At 39.1% G+C, this 21,196-nt stretch overlaps 1 protein-coding gene across 2 annotated transcripts in view; it reads left to right on the top strand.

The window, feature by feature from the left end:
• Window positions 1-4,428: 4,428 nt before the first annotated feature.
• COPS4 (COP9 signalosome subunit 4) overlaps window positions 4,429-21,196 on the top strand; it is a 35,537-nt gene continuing 18,769 nt past the window's right edge. Inside the window, exons 1-4 of one of the 2 annotated variants that reach the window (XM_082652954.1) lie at window positions 4,429-4,607; window positions 13,221-13,300; window positions 15,637-15,788; window positions 16,884-16,987. In XM_082652954.1, the coding sequence (XP_082509080.1) occupies window positions 4,534-4,607; window positions 13,221-13,300; window positions 15,637-15,788; window positions 16,884-16,987 (410 nt within the window). In that variant the 5' untranslated portion in view covers window positions 4,429-4,533. The remainder of the gene's footprint in view (window positions 4,608-13,220; window positions 13,301-15,636; window positions 15,789-16,883; window positions 16,988-21,196) is intronic. The other variant, XM_082652953.1, reaches the window with a different exon arrangement.

Genomic DNA, 21,196 nt, shown 5'->3' with positions numbered 1-21,196 from the left:
GTAGTTTCTGAAGAAAGAAACCAAAGAAATAGAGCAGGTACAAGAGATTGTAATGAAAGACAATGTTGTTGAAAAAAATTAAAACTACATATTAAAAGAGCACACTGTGTACCTGAGAATATTGACCCAGAATGACCAATACCAACACTTAGTCTAGTAAAATTACTCGGTGTTAGAGGAAAATAAATTTGGGACATCTAGGCAAAAAGAGTAGGTCATTTATAAGAAAAGAAAATTAGACTCTCATGAGATATTTTTCAGCAATGCTTTATGCCCCAAGAAAATAGAGTACCACATTCAAGATTCTCAAGAAAAGTGAGCCAAGGTTGATTATATCTAACAAAACTGACTTTCAAACATAAAAGGCAGAAGATGTTACTGAGAATATGCCTTCTATGAGCCCTTCCTGAGAAACCTGTTAAAGAACTACCTTCAGACAACAAAAAGGACTAGAGAGATATCAATATAAGAGCTGACGGTGAGCATTAAATATGTATTATTTATAGAACTAAGACTAAATAAGGATTAAAAGGAAGAAAGTACCATTTGTACTGGCTGTATTTGCTTATCATATAGTTACAGTACAATTATGAAAAATGAAAGGAAATGGGAGAGGATTAGCAGAAGATTGAACTCTTCTCAGCAATCGTATTGAGGGTGTTAGTTTTAGTATTGTTTTTCTGAAACTGTTGTGTGTATAATGTGGGATGAATTAAATGAATAATTATGGAATTTTCTGATTCTGTAATCCTCTATGTACTTGTGAACCAGGACTTTGGATGTGGAATTAAGGAGATACAGATGTAATACAGAAGAGGTTAAGTAAAATCACCTAAATTGGAATTGGAAGTATCACTATGAACTCATGAGTTATTTTATCTTTAATTATGTGTGTGTATGTGTGTATATATATGTAGGATATATATCTATATCTATATCTATATATATATATCCTACATCCATCCTATGAAAAGGTTCCCAATGACCAACACAGTAGCAGTAAGCATCCCTAGCACACAGGTTGTTATCTGTAACTATCATTCCTAAAAGGAACTAAAGGAAAAAGGGCTTCTTGGAGAAATGGCTGATTCAGGGACTAGGCTGGTAAACACACAAGATGACTATAGAACAATTTTGATAACAGCACTAACAACATATGGAACAAATTCAGAGAAGCAATTGGTGCTCAGAAAACAGCACTACATACACTCACTTATACTTTTTTTTTCTATTACTTCTATAGCAAGGCATATTTGAGCTGGGCACATGGGATGCTGAGTGGAAGATGTGCTAGGAAAAAGATGTTAGGATGTCTCCCTTTGCATATTTGTAGGGAAATTGTGAGGGGGTAGAGATCATCTAGTTGATTATGTGAAAATGGGAGATCCCTGGCCAGAGAAATGGCCTTATTAAATAAGCATTTAATGAGAAGAGCTCATATACCAGTGGTGACATCTGCTAGAGCATTGTTACTCAAACTTTAATGTGCAAAATTACTAGAGGTATTTTGTTAACATGGCAATTTTGACTCAGTATGTTGGGGCTAGGATCCAAGTTTTTACCTAGTAAAAAAGAACTAGCATCAGTGCACTTCCCTTAACTCGGATGTGCCTAGTAACTTTCCTGCTAAGCAACTGGAGAGAGGGAGAGAATAAGCTTCCAGTGCCATCCAGGTTTGTTTTTCTCAATGCTATGAGCAAAAACTAAAAATATGTAGTATTCCCTTAGAACTTGGGCAGGGGTAATAAAGAGTTTGGAAGGGGGAGGCCTTGTCATGTCAAAAAAATTTAGTAAAATTGTTGCCTACAATAACTAGAAAGGCAGACAACCTCCCTCCCTAGCTTGTAGCTCTAGTGGAGATATCTGGAAAGAGCCAGTTTGTGTATGTGGCTGCTTCTTTTTGTCTTTTAGCAAGGTATTACAAGTAAAGTTTGAAGTCAGGGTAAAAAGGGAACAGAACGTCCAGAAATTCTGGAGCTTCACTAAGTTGAAAAAGCCAACTGCTTGTGTAAACCTAAATAACAGAAGAGGGATTTCCCTGGTGGTGCAGTGGTTAAGAATCCACCTGCCAATGCAGGGGACACAGGTTTGAGCCCTGGTCTGGGAAGATCCCACATGCCGCAGATCAACTAAGCCCGTGCACCACAACTACTGAGCCTGCACACCACAGTTACTGAAGCCCACGTGCCTAGAGCCTGTGCTCCGCAACGAGAAGCCACCGTAATGAGAAGCCCGCGCATCACAACAAGAGTAGCCCCAGCTCGCTGCAACTAGAGAAAGCCCGCGCGCAGCAGCAAAGACCCAACGCTGCCATAAATAAATAAATAAATTTAAATAACAGAAGAGAAGACTTGGCTTAAAGATCTCTCAGAGCCCATTATGACTTTTTTGCAAATGCAAGTAAATAAAAAAGCATCAGAAAAGAAAGATAAACTGAAGCAAAAATCAAACTAAGAGTCCTCTTTACACCTAATCTTATTGTTTCAGGTGATTTCAAGGATGCCATGATTAAGATGTTAAGAATGGGCTGCATGTGGAAGTCAGGAAATAGGGCATATTTAACGACTACTTCTAGAAAAAACTTTGGGTGTGATTATTGGCCCCTGAAACTGTCTATAAGCGAACAGAGTTTACTGACTATTCAGTGAAATTATGTTAAAAAAAAACACTGATAAACCTGGCCTACAAATGCCCTCACTTGTTCAAGCTCTAAAACATTTCCCTAAAGAGGGACTACTCTCCAACATCCAGTTAACTTGTATTCAGAGGGCAAAGCTCAGGCTCACAGAATACAATGAACAATGCAATGATCCTCTCAAAATGCACTACTAGGGTCTAACCAGGGTAGTGGGTGTTCATAATTCCTGCCCAGGATTCTACCATTGCTGTGGACAAGTAACTGCTGTGTTTCCCACTCTTACTTTTTCTGGATTGTAACTGTGGTTATGCTGTTCCTCCTGTTCTTGCTCCACTATTGTTTTGTATTACATGTTTGTGCATGAGGCAGATAATTTGTTTTACAGTGCCATGAAAAGTTTCATCCCAACCTGATGGAGAGGGTTGTGCATCATCAGACATCCTGGATTTTAAGCTGCTAGAGAAACTGAATTGGGAAATTGAACACTCTTCTTTAGAGATGAGTGTTCTATTACAAGAAGGGTACACACAGATATTATGGTCAGAGGGACAGATGGCAGTAAAGACTGCCTACTGTCCCGCCAAAACCATCCTTTCCTTTTTCCCTGGAAAAGGAAACTAAGTTTCCAGTCTCATTGTTGCCAGGCATGGTGATTTGACTAAGTTCTTAACAATGGAGTGAGATCTGAATTGATGTGGGTAATCACCACATTACTTTCCCAAAGGATTTCCCTGTTCTGGTCTTCTTTTCTTTCCCCTTCCCAAAAGAGGGAACATGCTTCTTTTCACATATAAAGTGGCAAAAATTCAAAAGTTTAACATCCTTTGTAGGCAAGGCTATAGAAATTTGCACTCCTATGTATTGCTGCTTGTAATGGTCCCATTCCTATAAAGTGCAATTTGGTAATATCTTTCAAGATTGTAAGTACATCTAAGCTTTGACTCTCTTCTTGAATGTATTCTACCTGTACACATATAAAATGATGTACATACAAGGTTATTCATTGCAGCATTGGTTGATTGATTAAAAACAACTTAAGTGTCTAGCTATACGGATTAAATGAACCATGGCATCCCTTCATTATATGGAATACTCTCCAGCTCTAAAAAATGAGGAAGCTCTCTGGACTTACATGGCAAAATCTTCAAGAAGAGAAAAAATCAAGAGCAGAATGTGCTATCTTTTGCAAAAGCTAGAAAGGACAAAAAAATTGCAAATTCTACAAGGATACATAAGTAATGAATATAATTACATATCAAGGTAAGGTGATCATATAATTTGTCATCCAAATGGAACAGTTGGTAGAGTGAAAGGGCATGTTATTAATAATTACTCCAGAACAACAGATGGAAAATGGCACTGTCCTGGACAAACTGGGAGGTATGATCAACCTATATAAAGGGGGCAGAGTGGGAAGGGGAATGGGGACCTTTTTTATTGTACTTTACAAAAAGTACCGGTCTGTGGTGAATTGTAACCAAAAACAACTCGTTCTTTACCACGGGTAGTTAAGGGCTGCCTTAAAGAACAAGGAACGGTAAACCACAGACGTGAGACACGGAACTTGATGAAAATCCGGTAGTTTTGCGTATCGGGCATTTGTTGGGGTTGCACAAGCGACACAGCCTCTTGGAGTTCATCCGCCAATCCGAAGTGGGAGCGTGCGAGCCTGAGCCTGTGAGAGAAGCCCGGGCCGGCCTCGGACTTGAGGAGTGGAGCTTCGCGTCACTCAACCCTGGGGGCGGGCCTAACGCAGGCTCCCACTCTCGGCGGTCTGGCCCACACAGGCGCTACTCTGTGGCATCTCGGGTTCCCTCTAGCCGCACTCTGGAGGCCTACACTCGTTTTCTTTTGGCCGTGAGAGGCCGCGCAGCCTTCGCTGAGCTGGGAGAAAGATGGCGGCAGCCGTGCGACAGGATTTGGCCCAGCTCATGAATTCGAGCGGCTCTCATAAAGATCTGGCGGGCAAGTGAGTATTTCCCAGGGGCCTGGGAGGTGGAGAGTAAAGCCAGAGACTTGTTCTCCTTGGATTGACGGCGGCTTTCGGATGTGAGGCTAGGAGCGGGCCTGATGACCAAGGGGGCGGGCCTGAGGTCGGTTGTGTAGGCAAATGTTGGGAGCAGCAGAAAACTGGAAGGGACCTTGTGTAAGGAGCCCTCAGGACCGTAGATCTGGGGTGACTGTCAACGTTTGCAGTCCCTGATGGCATCCTTTCCTGTATCTTAAGATTCTAGAAGCGCGGTTTGTGGGACGACTGCTTCCATGGCCTTCTAAGCCTTCCCTGGTGCCCCTTCCCATCGCCTGCCGGCCTCTCACACTGAATCGTGGCCTCTCTTTGCCCCTGCTCCCCCCTTTTTTCGTTTTGGTTGAAGGGAAATTTATATTCTGGGACCTTGGTGTAGAGTTTTCTGGGGAGATGGCTTCTTGAGGCTGAGAGGGCTGAGGAGGTATGGTCTCTATCATGTCGTTCAGAGCCACTTGAACCATCTTCTGTGGGTTGTGTTTTGGGTACTCTCCGCCACCAACTCTGAAGAAGGGCACGTAGGCGGCATGTCACCATAACATGGGTCGGGATGTCTAGAGTAGTGATGTTTGCAGGGATCTGGATTGTTTAGGAATTTGGTCGGAATTTATGTGGAAGGCTTAGGTGCACTCCAACTTAAAATTTGTGATATGTGCCTGCCCTGCAAGCGGTGTTAGTTACAGAAAGATGTCAGTTTTCTCTTTGTAGATTTCACAGCACTGTTTTTTGTTTTTTTGGTTTTTTTTGTAATGAACATGCATTCTATTTAAAGTGTGCTTGTCAAGTTGATCCAATTTACATCCCGACGGCTGAGATCACTTTGATCCATTCAATAGGATACGACTGCTCTAACCTGGCCGCTGAAACCTTGACTTTGTTTTATGTTTTTGTCTGGTGGTAAATGTAATCTGCTTTATCAGTGGGAAATTTAGCTGTGTATCTTGGGCTTAACTACTTTGTGGGGCAATTTCCCTCTCAGGAAAATGGGATGATCATATATATCCTGTCTGAGGACAAAATGAGTATGTGTGTGTATATGCACTTATATCACACTTTCATCACTTAGAACAGTACCTGACACTTAGAAACAGCCATAGGATTGTCGTTGTTACTATTATTATTAAGCAGTTAGTAAATACGTATGGACGTAATAATCCCTGGGTTGGAAATAAATTGAATATGTCTTGTAGCTCAATCCGTTTTGCATGTAATTTTAATAGATTTGGATGAAAGTAAAACTAGCTTATATTTTTTTTTCCATGCCTGCTCTCCTTTTTGTTTTGGTGAAAAAAATAAGTGCATTAGGGCTTCCCTGGTGGCGCAGTGGTTGAGAGTCCGCCTGCTGATGCAGGGGACACGGGTTCGTACCCCGGTCCGGGAAAATCCCACATGCCGCGGAGCGGCTGGGCCCGTAAGCCATGGCCGCTGGGCCTGCGCGTCCGGAGCCTGTGCTCCGCAACGGGAGAGGCCACAACAGTGTACAGAAAAAAAAAAAAAAGTTTATTAGTTATCAGAAGAGATAAAGTTTTCATGTATTTGCGGGATTCTGAAACTTAAGCTAAGCATTTACTTCCTCTGCTCTGAATTGCAGATAAACAATAGTATCCACCTTATTGGGTGCTTTAGTTATTTACTGCTCTGTAAACAAATCAGAAACTTAGTGGTGTAAAACAACTATAATTTCTCAATATGCTTTGGGTCTACTGAGCTATTTTGCTGGTCTTGTCTGGGCCCACTCATACAAGTGCAGTCAACTGGCAGCTCAGCTGGGGTTGGTGGGGCTAAAATGGACTCACATACACATCTAGCTGTTGGCTGGGTCTCTCTCCACACTGCCTCTCATTCAGTAGTTTAGCTGAGGATTCCTTACAGGGCCTTGGGAGTGTTCCAAGAGGGTGAGAGTGGAAGCTGCGAGGTCTCTTAAAGCTACCCTTGGAAGTCTCACAACATCAGTTCTCAAATACTGGTCAAAGTAAGTCACATGACCAGGCCAGATTCAAGGGGAGGGGAAATGGAGTCTACCTCTTTATGGGAAGAGTGGCCAAGTTACACTGGATACCATTACTGTAACAATCTAGTACACAGGATTATTATGAAGATTAAATAAAATAAAATAATGTGCTTGATAACTGATAGCCAGTGCTTCCTGAGGAAAGTCTTGGCCTTGCCTGTGGGTACATATCTGGTCCTATCTGGGCAAGAACGTGTCATATTTATTTTCATAAGAAAACAGTTCTGCCAGCTACATGCTTTATGAGAGAAATACTCTTGGAACATATCAGTGGTTTTAGGCTTTATGTTAGGAGCTGAGTAACAAAGGATTCCATATTAAGAAGTAATGGAGTAAATTCCTTTTTAAAATACTGATACTGTGTGTTACCAGCAATTTGCAGAATATTTATAACAGTAGTTATTCAATAAATATTGGTTGACTCAATGAATAGCTGAAAAGGTGCAGAGCATATATTTGAAACCAGGTTTGTCTACTCTAAAAAGCTCATTTTTAACCCATCAGACTACACTGCTTTTCTTGTCAAAACTTCAATTAGAAATGCTTTCCCATAACTATGAAATAACACAACAGTCTGAAATTGATGTAAGAAATTATCACATGAGAAGCATTTTTGCAAATTATATAGACTGCTTTTGTACATATTATGCATTGTGTTCGTTATCTCATATAAAGTTTTAGAAGAAGCGAAAAGCCTTGAGAGAGGGAGCATTTGTTGTGATAGCTTATCTTATTCACTTGGCTAAAACCTGTGTGATTCTTCAAAATTCAGTTCAGATGTTATTTCTTCCAAAAAACCTTCTCTGAACAACCATCAACACATGGAGGACCTGGTTAGTTGCTCTTCCCATGCCCAGTAGCATCCTATGTTTACCTCTATGATAGCACTTACTTGTTTTGTCTTTTTACTTCTTGCTTTTCCAACTAGAATGTTATCTCTTTGAGGGCAGGTTTGAGGTCATGGATTATAGGTCTTTGTTGAGTCAATCCTATATAAATATGACCTTTTTTTTTTTTCCTTCCCAGTTCTGTGGTATGGAGGGTATTCAGAGGAAAATATCAGGCCTTTGAAATCTAAATGCTTCATTTTACAAAAAGCTGTCAATCTGGAGAAAGGAGAGAAAGGGAGACCTTTTAGCTGCCCTTGACTATTAAAAAAGCTGTTTTGCAGAAAAGAAAATAGACTTTTCTACCTCACAGAGGTAGACTTTGGATCACAGCTTTCTAGTAATACAGTGGAATAGAATTGTCAAAAAATAGAGGATACACACACACACACACACACACACACACACACACACACACACGAAACAGAGGTCAGACCTCGAAGTCCTCTTCTAACGCAGATTCTCTGGTTCTCTGTTATTCCCACACACAAGTTTCAGCGGTTCCCATCTGAAGAGTGGAGTTCCCTAAAATCTAGTGTTTACCATATGCCAAGCACAACTTTACTTACATTTTTAAATCTTAAACAGTAGGTGATAGTATTTACATTACATGTGAGAAAACAGAGGTGAAACCCTTTGCTCTGGGGTCACATAGCTAGTGACAAAGCCAGAATACAGTCTGTCTGCTTGGCTCAGAGCCCTTAACTCGAAACACCTACCTACCTTTTGGTTTTATATTACTTTCAGCAAACTGGACTGCATTTCAGACAAATTTTTTTTTGCCTAGAATTTCTGTCTTCTCCTACTCTTTCCCATTTAACACTAACTAAGTCCAAATATTTAGACTGCTTAAAGATCAACCTCATTGGTGGATGAACGTGGAGTCTGTCATACAGAATGAAGCAAGTCAGAAAGAGAAAAACAAATACCATATGCTAACGCATATATATGGAATCTTAAAAAAAAAAAAAGGTTCTCATGAACCTAGTGGCAGGACAGAAATAAAGACACAGGCATAGAGAAGGAGTTGAGGACAGGGGGAGGGGGAAGGGTAATCTGGGATGAAGTGAGAGAGTAACATTGACATATATACTCTACCAAATGTAAAATAGATAGCTAGTGGGAAGCAGCTGCATAGCACAGGGAGATCAGCTCGGTGCTTTGTGACCACCTAGAGGGGTGGGATAGGGAGTGTGGAAGTGAGATGTAAGAGGGAGGGATATGGGGATATATGTATGCGTATAGCTGATTCACTTTGTTATACAGCAGAAACTAACACAACATTGTAAAGCAATTATACTCCAATAAAGATGTTAAAAAAAAAGATCAACCTCATTAGGAAATTATTTCTGTCTTCTAAAAAATTACATTAGCACTTAGCTGTAAGATTTTGTCTTTAATATTCTGCAACTTCATTATGATGTGTCTGTGGATTTGATTTTACTTATGTCAATTAGCTTCTGCTGTGAAATAAACCACCCCAGAACTTCACGGCTTAAAACAACAATCATTTATTTAGCTCATAGTTCTGTTGTTTTGTACTTTGGGCTGGGCCCAGCTGGTTGATTCTTCCCTATTCCACGTGGTCTTGGTTCCACAGGGGCTCCAGGTGCACCTGTAGTCAGCTACATGTAGGCAGTCAGGTCAGGTAGGCAGCTCTGCTTCTCTGTTGGCTGTGGCGGTGGCAGGTGACTGGGCTACATATCTCATCATCCAATAGGTCGGCCTGGACCCATTTATGTGGCACAGCCGCGTTCCAGCAGATAAAGACAAATTCTCTTAAAGTCCAGGCTTGGAACGGGCACTTTACTTCTATTTCTGTTGCCTTCTATTGGTCAAAACAAGCCCAGATGAAAGGGTAGGGAGATAAACTCTACCTCTTGATGTGAAGAGTTACGAAGTCACATTGCAAAGGGGCATAGATACAGAGAGTAAAAGAAATGTGGGCAATTTTTGTGAGTGCTTTACCGCAGGGGTCCCCAGCTCCCCGGGCGTTGGACCGCTAATGGTCCGAGGCCTGTTAGGAACCGGACCGCAGAAGAGAGCAGGAGGTGAGCTACGGGCGAAGCTTCATCTGCCGCCCCCCATCGCGCCCTTTTGCTCGCGTTACCGCCTAAACCACCGCCACGCCCCAGCACACCCCTTCCATGGAAAAATTGTCTTCCACGAAACCCATCCCTGGTGCCAAAAAGGTTGGGGACCACTGCTCTACCGCATTATCCTGGTTAAGCTTCATTTTGTTTCTTGAATCAATGGATTGGATCATTCATTGTTCTGAGAGGTTTTTCAGCTGTCTCTTTATTTTATTTTATTATTATCATTATTTTTTGCGGTACGCGGGCCTCTCACTGTTGTGGCCTCTCCCGTTGCGGAGCACAGGCTCCAGACGCGCAGGCTCAGCGGCCATGGCTCACGGGCCCAGCCGCTCCGCGGCATGTGGGATCTTCCCGGACCGGGGTACGAACCCGTGTCCCCTGCATTGGCAGGCGGACTCTCAACCACTGCGCCACCAGGGAAGCCCTCTCTCTCTTTAAATGTTGCCTCTGTCCCGTTCTATTTTCTCCTCTAGGCCCCGGGTGAAACCCTTGTTAGGCCTTGTTACTGTGACCTCTGTGCCCCTTACTCTGTCTTCTGTACTTTCCATTTCAAGGCTTTATTCTGGATAAGTTCTCCTACTTTCTAGTTTGTCAGTTCGTCAAATGTGTCTAGTCTGCTGTTAAGAACTACACCGAATTTCAAGTTTTGGTAATATTATTTTTTAGTTCTATAGCTTTTGGTGATTCTTTTTTCAAATGACACTATTTATGGTTCCTAGTTTCTTCTGAAACTTTTTAAAAGCCTGTCTTTGTCTCTATAAACTTGATAAACATAAGTGTATTTCAGTCTTTCTGGTAACTCCAGTATCTGGAGTCCCTGTTTGTTGCTATTGACTGTTGTTTTTGTTGATTCCAGCTAATATTGTCATATGCATTGTAATGTTTGTTGTTGGGCAAATTATTTTTAAATGTATTTTTAGAAACAACTGGAGGTCTATGATGTTACCTTTCAGGGAGGATTTTCATTTCCTTCTGCTGGACACCTGACAGGGTTAGGAGTCTAGGACCAAGGCTTCCAAATTTATTGGTCTTCTTACTAGATGATCCTTGGAATAGAATTTGTAACCATACTTCCAAAGTGCTAGTGTTTCCTCCTTTGGCAGGTAAAACACCTTAGATTCCTGTTCTAGTTTTATTAGTCAGCCGGAAATTGCAACTTGCCTTTCAGCGTTTCCAGCAGATGGCAGAACACCCCAGAGCCGAGCCCACTTTTCCCCAGCAGAAGTGCCTCTCTGCCTCTCAGCTCTCTTTCCACAGTCAGCAAATGCTTTCAGACAGAAGCTATGGTTCACGTCTTTGCGCTTAGTCTCTTCTCTTTACTCTTTCTTGTTAGGATTTTATGCTATTAAATTTTTTTTTCATTTCTTTCAACTTTTTATGTTGTTTTGGAGGCAGGATTGGTCCAATATCTATTTCACCATTACTGTAAATGAAAGATCTGTGAATACATACCTGTTACACTAATTTTGAGCATAGATAGTGACTGTGGTACAGTTTCATGTGTGTATGTTTTATTTACCTCCAGATTCCTTTCAAGTGCCAAGAAATCAGAAATTGACATACTGAACTTTAGTTCACATACATAATAGATGCTCGATAAACATTTGTTGATGATGATGAATGGATAGGACAGATGCAAAGTGCCTTAATTAATTTTCTTTTCCTCCATAATATTTTTTAATGAAAAAATATTTGGTACTTGTCATGTTCTCCACATCAGTCACTTTTCCATCTTTTCCATTGATTTCGATTGGGTTTTTTTTGGTGTTCTCAGTACAGATTAGTTGATTGATAAGTTATGAAACTATATATTAAAACTTAAATTATTAGCAAATTTTTATAAGTGAGACATTGTCATCTTTGAATACAATATTGTTAGTATAAAATAACTGGGATTTAAGAGTAAGAGGGTTTAGCCATAGTCTTCATTTAATTGATTATGAAAAACAAGCCAATCTAAAAAAGAAATAATAAACCATTGAATGCATTAACTAGAACCATGCCCAGGGCAATAAAGTAAATGTATAAATATAGATATGGAAAATATATGTGTATATGTGTGTGTATATATGTATATATGTAGAGAGAGAGAATGAGTTTTGTTTGTTTGTTTGTTTGTTTTTTGGCTGTGCTGCACAGTTTGTGGGATCTCAGTTCCCCAACCAGGGATTGAACCCAGGCCACGGCAGTGAAAGTGCCGAATCCTAACCACTAGGCCACTGGTAAACTCCCGAGAATGAGATATTTAATGTAAATAAATTTTTAGATAACTGTATTTCATCCCTCAAATGTAGCAATTTTTAAAATGACAATTTTTTATTTTAAAGCTTGATAATATTTCCTTGCTTTCTTGGAATTGTTTGTCTCTTCTTTTGGAGTTAGCTATCTTTTCTGTCAGTATACCTGCTTTCTTACAAAGCCAGTTTGATTCACTGCTGTTTTGAGAAATCGTATCACCAAGGCTGTGAGAATATTGTATGAGCTGATAATCAGTAAGTGCTGAATTGTAGCTTGAGGGTGTGCCCTACAAATACAAGTCATAAATTTGAATGAGTTTGGGCCCTATTTGTATATTTTTATTTCTTGACTATATTCTGGATAATGCTCTGAATAATTGCAGTTAGGTTTGTAAAATGCATTAACTAATGCTTTTAATAAATATGATTGAGACAAACAAAAGGGATAAAGAATAGTATAATACCAATGTACCAACCACTCAATTTAAGAAATAAAATGTTACTAATACTGCTGTATCTTTGAGTCCTTATGATGTGCCAAGTACTCTTCTAGGCATTGTATATATAGCAGTAAACAAAACAAAAATCCCTGTCCTCATGGAGTTTACAGTTTAGGAAGGAACTTACCATTGCCTAATAATTGTTAGTGTTCTTGTTTTCAACATTTCCCCATCATTTGTAGAATGCTGATTTGAATTTTGTGTGATCATGAATATTAGGCAGAATGATTATTGGAACTGAATGCAAATAAAGAACTAATAGGCACTGAAGGATGTTCTGTCAGGACATTTGGCTTGGTGGAATGTATTTTGTACACACTAAGACATTTAATCTCTAATATTTGGCTTCATTGCATAGTCAACATTATTCTATTGTTGGTAAACCTAGATTCATTAGGTCCATAAGGAAAAGGTTCTGGGCCACCTCAAGTAATGTTCTTGTGTGTACTTTAGTGAAGGAAATATAGCTTATCTTTTGAGGCACTTGAAAGAAAATTGACGTTTCAAATTCAAAACTAAAACTTGAAAGAAAAAGTGGCACCTTAGATCCATTAACTTAGATTTACTCTTTTTGTGATAGACATGAAAACTTAAAAAATGGTGATATACTGTAAAGAAAACTAGAAGAAGTAGCACTTTGAATTACAGATTAGTGTTTCTTGTGATGAACTAGAAACTTAAAAAAAAAATCTGTAGTGTACTATGAAGAAAACCACAAACTAGAGCACTATGAAAGAAACCAGGGTAAATAGAAATGAACAAACATCAAAGTTAGCATTAGACTATATAATGCCTTCTAAACACTTTTTCTTTTTGGTATTGTTTTAGGTATCGTCAGATACTGGAAAAAGCCATTCAGTTATCTGGGGCAGAACAGCTAGAAGCTTTGAAAGCTTTTGTGGAAGCAAGTAAGTGGAATGAAAATTCTGTGTTTGCCTTGTATTACTGAGTTAGGACTTAAAAGCTTGCTCAAGCCTTGTTTTATATCAGATTGTCAGTATAATTTACATTGAGATTAAATTAAATATGCATTGAGCTTGATTGATTTTAGAATTTAAACTACTTACAACTTGATATTTGATTGTTTTTCAATTGTTTTTCAATGTGAAGCCATTGTTACATTTACAATTAAGGTTTTGTATAGTTATTGATAAAGCAACTGATGGAGAGACAATATAGCAAATGATAAAAAAGAATAGTCTGGATTCAAATCCTGGTCTGCTATTTTATTAGCTATGTGATCTTGGGTAGGTTATATAACCTCTTTGTGCCTCCTTTTCCTTGTCTATAAAATGGGGATATGATACCTACCCTGTAGAATTGTTGGGAGATTAAATGAGTTAATATCCATAATGGAGTGCTTAGAATAGTACCTGGCACATGATAAGTACTAGATAAGTGTTAGCTGTTGTTAATGTTAAGAACATTTCTTTTGAATGGGAGCTAGAAATTTCCATTCTTTAAGACACTCTTCCCCATTCCCTGACTTCTAACATATCCAGTTATCTGGAAAATTACTCAACATTCAGGCTGGAATTTATCCTGAGTTCACAATATTAATGATACTTGATAGTGCTTTACAGTTTACAGTGTGCTTTCATACACATTATCCATCACACAGGCTCCTTTTCATAACCTTGTGACTAACAATGCAGGTATAGATAGCCCTATGTAAAATATTATAAAATGAGTCTCAGGATTAAGTGACTTTTTCCCCCAAGGACATTCAGTTAGTCAGTGACAGAGCCCAGACTAGAAACTAAGTTTTCTTACTTATAGTTCTTATTTAATTATATTTCCCTGAGAAGTCCTAGTTTGTATAGTAATTTCTAACAGTTATAGGTACCTAATGGCACTTGTAATGAAACTGTTCTCAGTCACATCCAGTATCATCCAATTCCAATTAATATACTATAAACTGATTAGTTACAAGGCCTGTCAGTTACTGCCTCAAAAAATTGGGGCCTGCAATGTGAGACAAACTGGCAATGGTTTCAGAAAAACTCTTTTAGTGGCTTTTTTTTTTTAAGACCGTTGCACTTAGTAGCAAAAGAGTAGTGCTTTTTATAAACTTTGATCTTTATATAAACTTTGAATCCAATGATCCACCAAAAAAAAAAGCAGTCGGGCTTCCCTGGTGGCGCAGTGGTTGAGAGTCCGCCTGCCGATGCAGGGGACACGGGTTCGTGCCCCGGTCTGGGAAGATCCCACATGCCGCAGAGTGGCTGGGCCCATGAGCCATGACCGTTGAGCCTGTGCGTCCGGAGCCTGTGCTCTGCAACGGAAGAGGCCACAACAGTGAGAGGACCGCGTACCGCATAAAAAAAAAAAAAAAAAAAAAAAAGCAGTCTACTGTTAAAATCATTTGCATCAACTGAATAGTTTTGAACTGTCATTTATTTCCCCAGTAACTACTGATTTAAACTTATCTAAGGAGTGGTTCACAAGCATGATGCATCTTTTTAAAATGTAATAATAGTGATAATAATAACTAACATTTGCTGAGTGCTATGTGCCAGGTATTGTTTAAAGCACTTTATGTATATTGCATTTAAGCTTCACAGCAACCTTATCCACATGTTACAGAAGAGGAAAGAGAAGCACAGAGAAGTTAAGTCTCTTGCCTGAGGGCATGTAATCAGGAGGATTTGGAAGCAGTGTGGCTCCAGAGTTTTCATCCTTAATCATATATAATAATACCTCATAAATGTTTATAAACAGTGTCATAAAATATGTCTATGCATCTAGTGCTGACCTAAGTTCTTATTTGTTGTTTTTATCAGGAAAGTACAAGTGGCAGTGACTGTCACTACTCGCTTTATTTAAACTTCGTGAAAATTATTTCACTGTTTCTTCTTTAACTCTTTTTTTGTAGCTAGGTAGAATGTAAGAACATAAATAAAAATATTAAGTGTTTCTGTGCCTTCACTTTGTAGAAAAATAAAGAAGAGAAAAGAATGACTTAAAATTCTCAACTGTTAAAACTTTTTCCCAGCCATTTCTGTTTCTTAGAAAAGTTGTGGTATTTTTACTGTTTTGTTGTAGTTGTTATGTGATCAGATAATTCAGCATAAGGAAAACTGGTTCTATAATATAAGGTCACAGGGGTGTGGAGATCCCTAAATAATGCTTTGAAGAGTACACTGGTATATATTATTTTTAGTATTAATTTTAGGTGAAAATTGATTGCTTAATGAAAACATAAATTACTCATGTTTTCTTATCCCTTACTTTTTTTAACAAGTGGTAAATGAGAATGTCAGCCTCGTGATCTCTCGCCAGTTGCTGACTGATTTCTGCACACATCTCCCTAACCTACCTGATAGCACAGCCAAAGAAATCTATCATTTCACCTTGGAAAAGATCCAGCCTAGAGTCATTTCATTTGAGGAGCAGGTAAAAGCCTAGAGCAGTGGTTTTTGTTTTGTTTTTAGGACTCTGTTTATTATGTGTTTCTTTTTTTAAAAAATTGAGATATAATTGATGTACAATATTATTATAAGTTGCAGGTGTACAACATAGTGATTCACGATTTTTAAAGGTTATATTCCATTTATAGTTATTATAAAATATTGGCTATTAGAGTGGCGATTTTTAAACTTGAGATAGCAGCAGTTATTTTGAGAGATACTATTAAATTTTTAAAGTAGGTAATCATTCAACTTCATTTTTACAAAACAGTGTGCCAAACAGCGTGCCAAACAGCATTTTACAATGTAAGATCAAATAAATATCATGATGTTTTAAGTCCAGCTGACATTTGCTCATATACTATAATTTGGTTTTATGAACCAAATATTACTCTTTAGATAATTTTTTTTTTAAATTTTATGTATTTATTTATTTATTTTATTTTTGACTGCGTTGGGTCTTCGTTGCTGCGCACGGGCTTTCTCTAGTTGCGGCAAGCGGGACCTACTCTTCACTGCGATGCGCGGGCTTCTCATTGCGGTGGCTTCTTTTGTTGCGGAGCACGGGCTCTAGGCGCACGGGCTTCAGTAGTTGTGGCGTGCGGGCTCTAGAGCGCAGGCTTCAGTAGTTGTGGCGCACAGGCTTAGTTGCTCCGCAGCATGTGGGATCTTCCTGGACCAGGGCTCAAACCCATGTCCTCTGTATTGGCAGGCGGATTCTTAACCACTGTGCCACCAGAGAAGTCCCCAGATAATTTTTAAAAATCAGTAAAATTGTTGATTAGGCTAAGAACATAGGAGAACTCCAGCATTATATATGCAGTGACACAAAAGCAAAACTTAATATTTCAACTAAATTATTGCCATAATCCACATTGCAGAATGTGTTAGTTCACTCTTTTGATATTCTGTAAATGCAAAAGTCATTAAAAATTTGGGTAGTCTAGGTAAACTTTTACTATTTACTTGCCTGCATAATATGTTGAATGAGAGCATTGTCACAATAGATTATCATCTATTTATTTTAACTAGTTTACTAATATCAGCGGAAGTAATTTAACATGTATACCTCCTATTCCAGGTTGCTTCCATAAGACAGCATCTTGCATCCATATATGAAAAAGAAGAAGATTGGAGAAATGCAGCCCAAGTGTTGGTGGGAATTCCTTTGGAAACAGGACAAAAGTATAGTAAATAGTGGATATAAAACATGTATAATTGTTCACTTACTTTTTTTTTTTACATTCTGTTACAGGAAACAGATAATGAACAATTTAATAAATAAATAAGTAAAATTTGTACTATTTTAGAAGGTGATAAGTGCTATGGGGAAAAGGGGCAAAGTGGGGACAGGATGTATTATTAAATAGGGTGATTAGAGTGGTAGGGTAGTCCTGATATCACCTTTTCAAACACTTGAAGGAGGTAACAGAGTAGCTATGAGCTGCCTGAGGGAAGAGTTATCAGTAGATCCTCTTAGAGAGGATGGCTAGTGCAAAGGCCCTAAGACTGGAACATGCTTGGAGTGTTTTAAGAAGAGCAGGGAGACCACTGTGGGTGGAGTGAGCAAAGGGGAGTGTGATAGAGGGTGAGATCAGAGAGTATTGGGTACCAGATTACATGGGGTCTTGTAAGCCATTGTGAGGCCTTTGGCTTTTTTTCTAAGTAAAACAGTGGGGAGCCATTGGAGGATTTTGTACAGAGGACTGACATGATCTGATCATGTTAGATCATTCTAACTACCGAGTTGAGAGTAAACTGTAGACATGCGATGATAGAAGTAGGGACATTAGTTAAGAGGCTTATGAGCTACTGCAGGTGAGATGGAGATTGTGAGAAATGTTGGACCCTTGATGTGTTTTTAAGGTAAAGCTAAGGGTTTCTCGACAACTTGGACATGGAGTACAAGAAAAAGAGCCAAGATAAGTCCTGAGTTTCTGTCTGAATAACTGGAAAAATAAAGTTGCCATCTACTGAGTGGTAAAGAATAGATTTTGAGGGAAGATCAAGAGTTCTGTTTTGGACATGTGATAACCAAGTGGAAATATCTAGTAGGGAGTTGAATATATTAGTCTGGAGTTTAGGAGAGAGGTCTGGACTAGAGATGTACATTTGGGAGTCATTGATATATAAATGGAACTTAAAGCCTTTAGATTGGACGAGATCTCCAAGGGAGGGCATATAGGTAGAGAAGAGCACTGAGTACTGAGCACTCTGACATTAAGAGGTCAGGGGCAGGAGGAAGATACAGCAAGTGAGGATTGTCCATTGAGGTAAGAGGAAAACCAGAAGAATGTGGAGTGTGATATCTCAGAAGCCAAATGAGGAAAATGTATCAAGAAGGAGCAAGGGATCAACATGGTGTTGATGGTCAAGTAAGATGAGGAGTTGAAGGTGAACCGTAAAAGGTAGTAACGTGGAGGTCATTGGTGACCTTGGCAAAAGCTGTTTTGCTGAAATGGTGAGAGTGAAAGCCTGATTGGAGCTGTTTAAAAAAGAATGGGAAGAGAAGAATTGGAGATGGTGGGCATGGGCAGCTCTTTGGGGAAGTTTTCATAAAACGGAGCAGAGAAGTAGGGTAGAAGATGACAGCGGAGGTTAGGCTGAGATTATTTTTTCTTTTATGATTCAGTGGAAAGCAAAAATTTGACATAGGGGAGTAGTGGAGAGGATTCTTGCAGGAGTAGACTAGAGGGGAAGGAATCCAGTGGAGGGATAGGCTTCAGATAGGAGCATGGACAGTTCATTTGTGGCAGAGTTTCTCAGCCTGGGCACTCTTGGCATTTTAGATCGGATAATTCTTTGTCCTGGAGGCTGTCCTGTGTATTGCAGATGTTTAGCAGCATCAGTGGCCTCTACTCACTAGATGCCAGTGACACCACTATGCCTAGTTGTGACAATCAAAAATGTCTGTAGGGCTTCCCTGGTGGCGCAGTGATTGAGAGTCCACCTGCCGATGCAGGGGACACGGGTTCGTGCCCCGGTCCGGGAAGATCCCACATGCCGTGGAGCGGCTGGGCCCGTGAGCCATGGCCGCTGAACCTGTGCATCCGGAGCCTGTGCTCCGCAATGGGAGAGGCCACAACAGTGAGAGGCCCGCATACCGAAAAAAGAAAAAAATGTCTGTAAACATTGCAGATTGTTCCCTGGTGGGCAGAATAGTCCCAGTGATCTATGGTAACAGCCAGGAACACAGAGTATATGGGTGCAGATATTAGTAATGTGGTGATGGAGTTTGTGCAAGTACTGTTTTCTTTGATTGTTTCAATACTCTTAGTGAAGTTGGAATCAGAGTCATCAGCTGAAGTGTGGATGGGGGTGAGAGTTGTGAGGTTGAGGAGATATAAGAATATCAAAAAAAATTCTCTGGGAGAGTGAGACGGTGTACAGCATTAAGGCTCATTTAAAGGTCGTAGTCACTAAAATGGGATCAGTCAGATTGGTTGGGTGTTTTTCTTCATCAGAGTTCGGCTACATGGTTGCAGGAAAGGAGTAGATGAACTATTAGGTTTAACCAGCATTATGATTTCGCCCAACCAGTATGACAGCATGAGAGGGGCAAGGGAGACGAGCGCACGTGCAATTCAGTGATGGAAATGATTGACCATAGGAATTAAGCCAGGTAAGGAGGAAGTGAGGCCTTTAAGGGGAAAAATACAATAACTGTAGTAGGATCAGTGGTTTGGAGTCACAATGGGTTCAATGGATTGTTAGGTTTGAGATACTAGAGAAAATGAGATGGAAAAACAATTAGAAAAAATTAAGATGACTGTTATCCAGCCAGTCTTACCTTTGATATGTATTTTAAAAAATATTTATAGTTCTTTATGAAACATTCCTCCAAAGTATATTGTATAGAAGGATGAAAGGTGTGAAACTCTTGGTTGTATTATTAAACACACTTCCTCTTTCAGTTGGCAAGTATAAAAATACCAACTGAATGACAAAAAATATTTTCAGTTACTTCTCTTTTACCAGGTGAATAAGGGATTCTTTTTTTGTCTTCATTAATATTTGTGATCATAAGTCAAACACTACTTCAGGCATCTTGCCTTTTGTGCATTTATGAAATTGTTAGACAGTGATGCCCGTTGAAAAAGCAATCAGTATATTAAAAAGCCTTCATTCATACGCAGATGTTGAATTTTGTTTTCTAAGGCCTCTTGTTAATTTGGGTTTTTTCTTGGATAGTTTGAAAAGGCTGGAGGCTTTCTTAATTGCTTTGGTCTTATTCTGTCTGGAACAGTTTCTCCCTAGCACAGAGCAAATGATTTATTTTCATTGGTAGTTGATGTAAATATAAAATAGATATTGTTCTTTGCAGTGGTGGTAATTATCATTTTGAGAGTACTATAACATTATCTGTGAGGATACCAAGAACTGAAAATTCAGTGGTTTTTCTAAACAAGTTAAAGTGATTTGGGTAAATTATTGAGAGCCTGTTTCTTTAAAAAATGATTCACTCTGATTCTGAAAATAATGGACATAATAGATATCTTGGCATAAAATATGGAAATGCAAAAAATACGGTGCTATTTGTAGCAGTTTATGTAAATATGAGTTGTGAATGGAAATAATATAATAAAAATAATAATATATGACTTATGGAAAATTTTGAATTGATATAAATTTTTTTTTTTTTTTTTTTTTTTTTCTGTACGTGGGCCTCTCACTGCCGTGGCCTCTCCTGCTGCGGAGCACAAGCTCCGGACGTGCAGGCCCAGCAGCCATGGCCCACGAGCCCAGCCGCTCCACGGCATGCGGGATCCTCCCGGACCGGGGCATGAACCCGTGTCCCCTTTATCGGCAGGTGGACTCTCAACCACTGTGCCACCAGGGAAGCTCGATATAAAAATTTTTGCAGAATTAATTTCAAAGCTGGGCCAAGTCAGTTGTAAACTCTGTTCTTGCCAAATGGTGGCTCCACTTTTACTGGTAAATAGAATTAATTTTTCTGTGAGGATCAATCTTGAATTATGTGAGTTTTGAATTATGTTAGGTCTTCAGTTATACATTTTTTGCATAAAATGTGACTATTGGGATAAAGAAGAAAAATGAAAACCACCTGTATTCTCAGAGATAATTGCTATTACTATCTTGATGTGCATGTATAGAAATACATTTGGATGGTGTTTTATGTACTGTTTTATCCAATTTTTTCACTTAGCAAAAACTTATGACTATTATCAGAAGTAATTATTATAATAACTGTATAGCATCTACCATCTTTATGTACCACAACTTAATTGATTACCACAAATATGATTATGGGCGATTTCCATTTTTTTTATTACGGATATTTATGAATAACTTTACAAATGAATGTTCTGTACATATATATGTATGTACAACCATGATTTTTTTTAAGGATTTATTTTTTAGAGGTAAAATACA

This window comes from Grampus griseus (assembly GCF_964374135.1).
Source record: "Grampus griseus genome assembly, chromosome: 4".
In the NCBI taxonomy this organism is placed as follows: Eukaryota; Metazoa; Chordata; class Mammalia; order Artiodactyla; family Delphinidae; genus Grampus; species Grampus griseus.
Note: the sequence above shows the minus strand (reverse complement) of the source record. Positions and strands in the feature narration are given on the sequence as shown.